This window comes from Arthrobotrys flagrans, assembly GCF_004000055.1.
Source record: "Arthrobotrys flagrans strain CBS H-5679 chromosome Unknown unitig_15, whole genome shotgun sequence".
Lineage (NCBI taxonomy): Eukaryota > Fungi > Ascomycota > Orbiliomycetes > Orbiliales > Orbiliaceae > Arthrobotrys > Arthrobotrys flagrans.
This window is the reverse complement of record NW_027137545.1, coordinates 1,820,978-1,825,339: the sequence shown is the minus strand read 5'-3', so window position 1 is coordinate 1,825,339 and position 4,362 is coordinate 1,820,978. Positions and strand designations below refer to the sequence as shown.

The window sequence follows — 4,362 nt, the reverse complement described above, 5'->3', positions numbered from 1 at the left end:
TCTTTCGGTGTTGGACGCTGCACGTTCCTAGTAAGTTTGAATCAGGCTGACAGTTAATTTCAGCCTGGTCTCGTATCCAGGTTCAGCCGGTGTTTTCCCGGGGTTCTGCATTCGCGGCAACCATGCCTGACGACCTCATAATTGTGACCGATACCTTCCGCCTCTCCTATCAAGAAACTAATTTCCTCGAACGTTTTATTCCCATATTCATCCGAGCACGGATACATGCATAATGTCTGTCGTCTTAAATCTCTTTAGCCAGTGTTAGAAATTGCTTAAAATTTGGACCTGATAGCTGCATATAAGACCAAAAAAACATCGAGTGGGCCTCAGCTAAGGTCCTGTGAAAACATATAGGTAGCTTACAAGAAGAATCAGATAAAAGAAAATACAAAGAAAACCTAATCGACAAGGGAAGAACCGATTAGACAGTGTGCAAGCTAGAAGCCACGTCAGAATCGGGCTGTTGAATTGAAGGAAACTTGCTTCCTCTTCTCCGTGTCGGCACATGGTGGCGAAGTCTTGAAGAATACCAAATCAACAAATTTAAGGAACTATACAAGAAATCAAGATATATCCAGCACCCGCTTCAACTGTCAAAGCTATAAAAGGAAAGAGACTGGCCCAAGGTATCTGGGGATCGCGTGCGCGACTTTGCTACCTAACTAAGAGCTAGGTGTAACAATGATCTCCGGATATGGGCTCACAAGCTCTCGTAGGACATACTGACCAGCCGCATTATCAGCATTGAGCCGATTGACGCGGGAAATGTAGTGAGCTTGGCATGTCGCAGATTCCTCGATATTCAATACCTTGCTCTCCTCGTGGAAGCTGTCGACCCACCGAGTTGCTAGATCCGCAGCAGGAACCTGCAAAGCACTGGTAATCTTATCCGCAGTCTTCACAAATCTCTTGCCATCGCCTGCTTGGACGGTCAATTGCTTGACTAGCTCCAGACCATTTGGTGTTCGAGCTGTTAGGAAATCCTTGAGTTTGGTAACAATGTAGTTCCGCATGTTGGTCTTTCGGAAACCGAATCTAATGACGATTTCACCGAAGCCGGAGAGTTTAACCGCACGAAGGACGTGAGCAAAGATCTCCATGATGAGATTAGTTCGATCCTGATCCAGAGGTTCCCATGGCCACGCCCCGATAAATTCATGGAAGCTCTTGAGGTGGACATTAGCCGTATTGGCGGTTTCTATCCTATGCGGCCATGGGGCCTCGTGGAGGTAGCGTGCAATCTCCAGTTCCAGTTCGTGGATTGCCGACAATTTTATCGCCTGAGGGACCAACAGGTCCGTAACAGAACTGGTTTCCCCTGCCTTCATTACCACCAATCCTGGCGCTGTCATTGCAAAAAGTATTTGCATGCGCATAGCTATTGGGAGCGACGATACGACCGCAATGAGGTGCAAACTGTCCAACGTGTTGACGCTTTGTGCAGGGCCGCTACAGATCATTAACCTGTTCGCAACCGGAAGCGACTGCCTCACTATAACAATATTCGGATCCTGGAGGCCAGGGTATATTTGGAACCTCTCCAATGGGAATTTTGTTTTCAACAGCTTGCTTGTTTTAGTAGCGCGTTTCTCGAACGTACCCTTAGTTCGGGATACTCGTGAAGCGCTGATGGGAACCGAGATACCAGGGTTATGTAGACCTGCGGCGCGAAGGCCAACTACGATTTCCTTCTTGTTCTTGAACGGTACTGGGTCGGCGCCGAACTGTGGGAATGTTACCGCTTTAGCCCACGCATCGATAGACTGTAAGGGTTTGCCAATGAAGAGGATATTTGTTCCGTGATTGGCCAGAGTGAACCCGAGCTCAGGGGGTATCATATCTGCTGCATTACGTGTCCCATCCTGTTGGAAGAAATCAAAGTCCTCACCTAAGAGAACAAGTCCCTTGCCAAAGTAATTATTCAAGATGTTTGCGCCGTCCGTAGGGCGGGTATACCCTCCGTAAAGACTGACGTTCCACGTGTCATAGATGACGTTTAGGCTAGCGAATAGTTGGTGCTGGCTCACGATTTGCTGTTTAGTGGTCTCGCAATTGACAACCAGCAAGAACGTTGCAGTGGGTTGGTAGACGAACGGCGAAGCAATCTGGACCTTCAAGTTACCGACTTGAACAACGTCTCTTTGAGTGCTTCTTGGGCGTCCCAGATATAGAACGAGGTCGAAGTTGTGGTGTTTGTATGTTTCCGCAGAGCTGTGGACCACAACCTCTTGGGTATATGTGCGTGTGTCTCCAGGTGCCAAATAGTCAATCTCTACCATTCTTTCAAGATTGGTACCATCGGTTACGGTGAGGTCCGTATCGGCAGTCAAGTCTCTATTTCCTCGGAAAATATATTCGACATTCCTGGCTTGCTCCGATGATCGGCCCAGCGCTCTTGTGCTCTTATTTGTGATCTAATTTGATATCAGTGAGAGCGTTACAAGAGAAATATGGGCGAGTTTAACATACCACCCAGACCATAGACATCTTCGTATTCGGGAGAACGGAGTTAGCCCATCTAATGGTTTCAACGGATATCGGGTAGCTGAGAACAACATCGCGCTTGCCGGAGAAGTCACGGATGATACGGCCGTTAAGATTTGGCAGGGCAGCGTAGAACTCAATTTGGGTCTTTTCCCGGAATGGTTTACCCCAAGGTTCTGGGGGGTATTTTATCCTAGCTCGGAGCCGGTCTTTCACGGTAACCGTAGCCCCCTCGGGAATACCTGGTGGGATGAATGCTGCTTCGCCTTCATAGACCTCAAACCAGGCGCTGGCGACAAGGTGCATCGGGATTGGTTGTGAGGGAGTAGGCATGCCGCCTGGTAGAAATTTTTAGTGGGTTATAACATTCTTCAATTTTGAATGATAACTGACCTGTATTCTGGATTCTAATATTTTGAACATAGATATGTTCACCGGGCTCAAATATCCCGTCCTCATTCTCGTCCACAATATCGAAGTCGACAAGGGTGAAGAAATACCGACTGGTATAAAAGTTATGCCTAGCACCCAACTCTCTAGTAGACTTCATATGAACCTGGATTCTAGCGTTCCCCGGCTGACCATACCGGCCGGCTGTTAAGATAGCATTTCCATCTGCACCGCCAATGCCATGGCTACCGGAGCCTTTACCACCATGGCCAGGACGTCCTCCCCTGCCCCCGACCCCATTGGTACCGGCATTACCACCAATACCACCCCTAACATCCCAGTGGATGGGTATCAAGAGATCCATGTCGTCTTCTTCGACTTCGATCTCGACATATGCGCCGGACCCACCATTACCACCGGAGGTACCGTTACCGCCGCTATAACATCTATTAGAATCGGGTATCAGGAATTAGATGCAGCTTGTGAAAACTTACTTGCCCCCAGCACCTCCACTCCCACCTCGCTACATAGAATCATATCAGCAATCCATAACGTCTACCCGAGAGTGAGATCATCCATACCGTTCCACTTTGGTATTCATTACTGGAAACACCGTCCATTCCACGGCCGCCATCACCGCCATTTCCCCCTTCACAGAGACTTAGTACCGGCAATTCAATTGGTCGAAGCTTAAGCCCTCTCGGCCGGGTTGCACTCACCATGTCCTCCATGCCCACCATCACCCCCCTTAGCCCGAAGAAGGATCATATCCTGACCCTGTAACAACCATTCTTGTTTCGACGGTGTATTACTCGGCGTGAGACAGTGAGCTTCGATTCGTGCCGCATCATGGTACATCCGCCTCGATAATTTTACTCTCATCTCTCTAGCATTCCCACCATGTGTTGATTGTGTGGCATTTGTTCCAGGTGATCCAGCTGTCGATATTCATCAAAGAAGTTAAAAATAGACGGCTTCTAAAATAGACATAACTTATTGGAGTAACTTACGTGCTCCACTGCCTCCTGGCATTCCTGCCATACCGTTCGAACCATGGCTCCCATCTATGCCACTCGCATCAACCAATCCATGGTAGAGGGAATCTGTCCCAGGATAATAATTCTGACGTTCCATTATATCCGAGTATTCGACAAATTTGTCTATTGAAAGAGATAACGGAAATATCGATAAAAGAGAACTGACGGTGAATCCGGCGCAGCGATAAAGAAGGCAAGTGCTAGTGGGGGTTGACTCGGGACCCTGAAAGAATAAATACTCTATACCATATAACCACCAGAATATTCATTTATCAAGTCATTGACTGCGGCTGAGATTATTCAAGGACCTTGTCTTGCGCCCGAGCTCGAAAAAGGGACCTCAATTTTTAATATAAGGTAGAGAGAAGGCTTGAATGAAATAGCCAATATACTGGTTCTGCAAGAGAAAGCTTAGGATGTTCTTAATGTGCATGTGGCTTCAGCCATC

The 4,362-nt window shown here is 47.8% G+C and overlaps 1 protein-coding gene across 2 annotated transcripts; it reads right to left on the bottom strand.

The window, feature by feature from the left end:
- Positions 1 to 665: 665 nt before the first annotated feature.
- Positions 666 to 4,011, bottom strand: DFL_000461 (uncharacterized protein; the record flags this gene model as incomplete). Of its 2 annotated transcripts, XM_067633732.1 has the most annotated exons (7): positions 666 to 2,417; positions 2,473 to 2,825; positions 2,881 to 3,314; positions 3,372 to 3,400; positions 3,459 to 3,526; positions 3,597 to 3,815; positions 3,888 to 4,011. In XM_067633732.1, 7 exons carry the CDS (start codon positions 4,009 to 4,011, stop codon positions 666 to 668), a joined length of 2,979 nt encoding a protein of 992 aa, XP_067494997.1. The 2 variants fall into 2 exon arrangements, with proteins under 2 accessions (XP_067494997.1, XP_067494998.1); XM_067633733.1 differs by lacking the exon at positions 3,888 to 4,011 and having other exon boundaries at positions 3,597 to 3,735.
- Between the last annotated feature and the right edge of the window lie 351 nt (positions 4,012 to 4,362).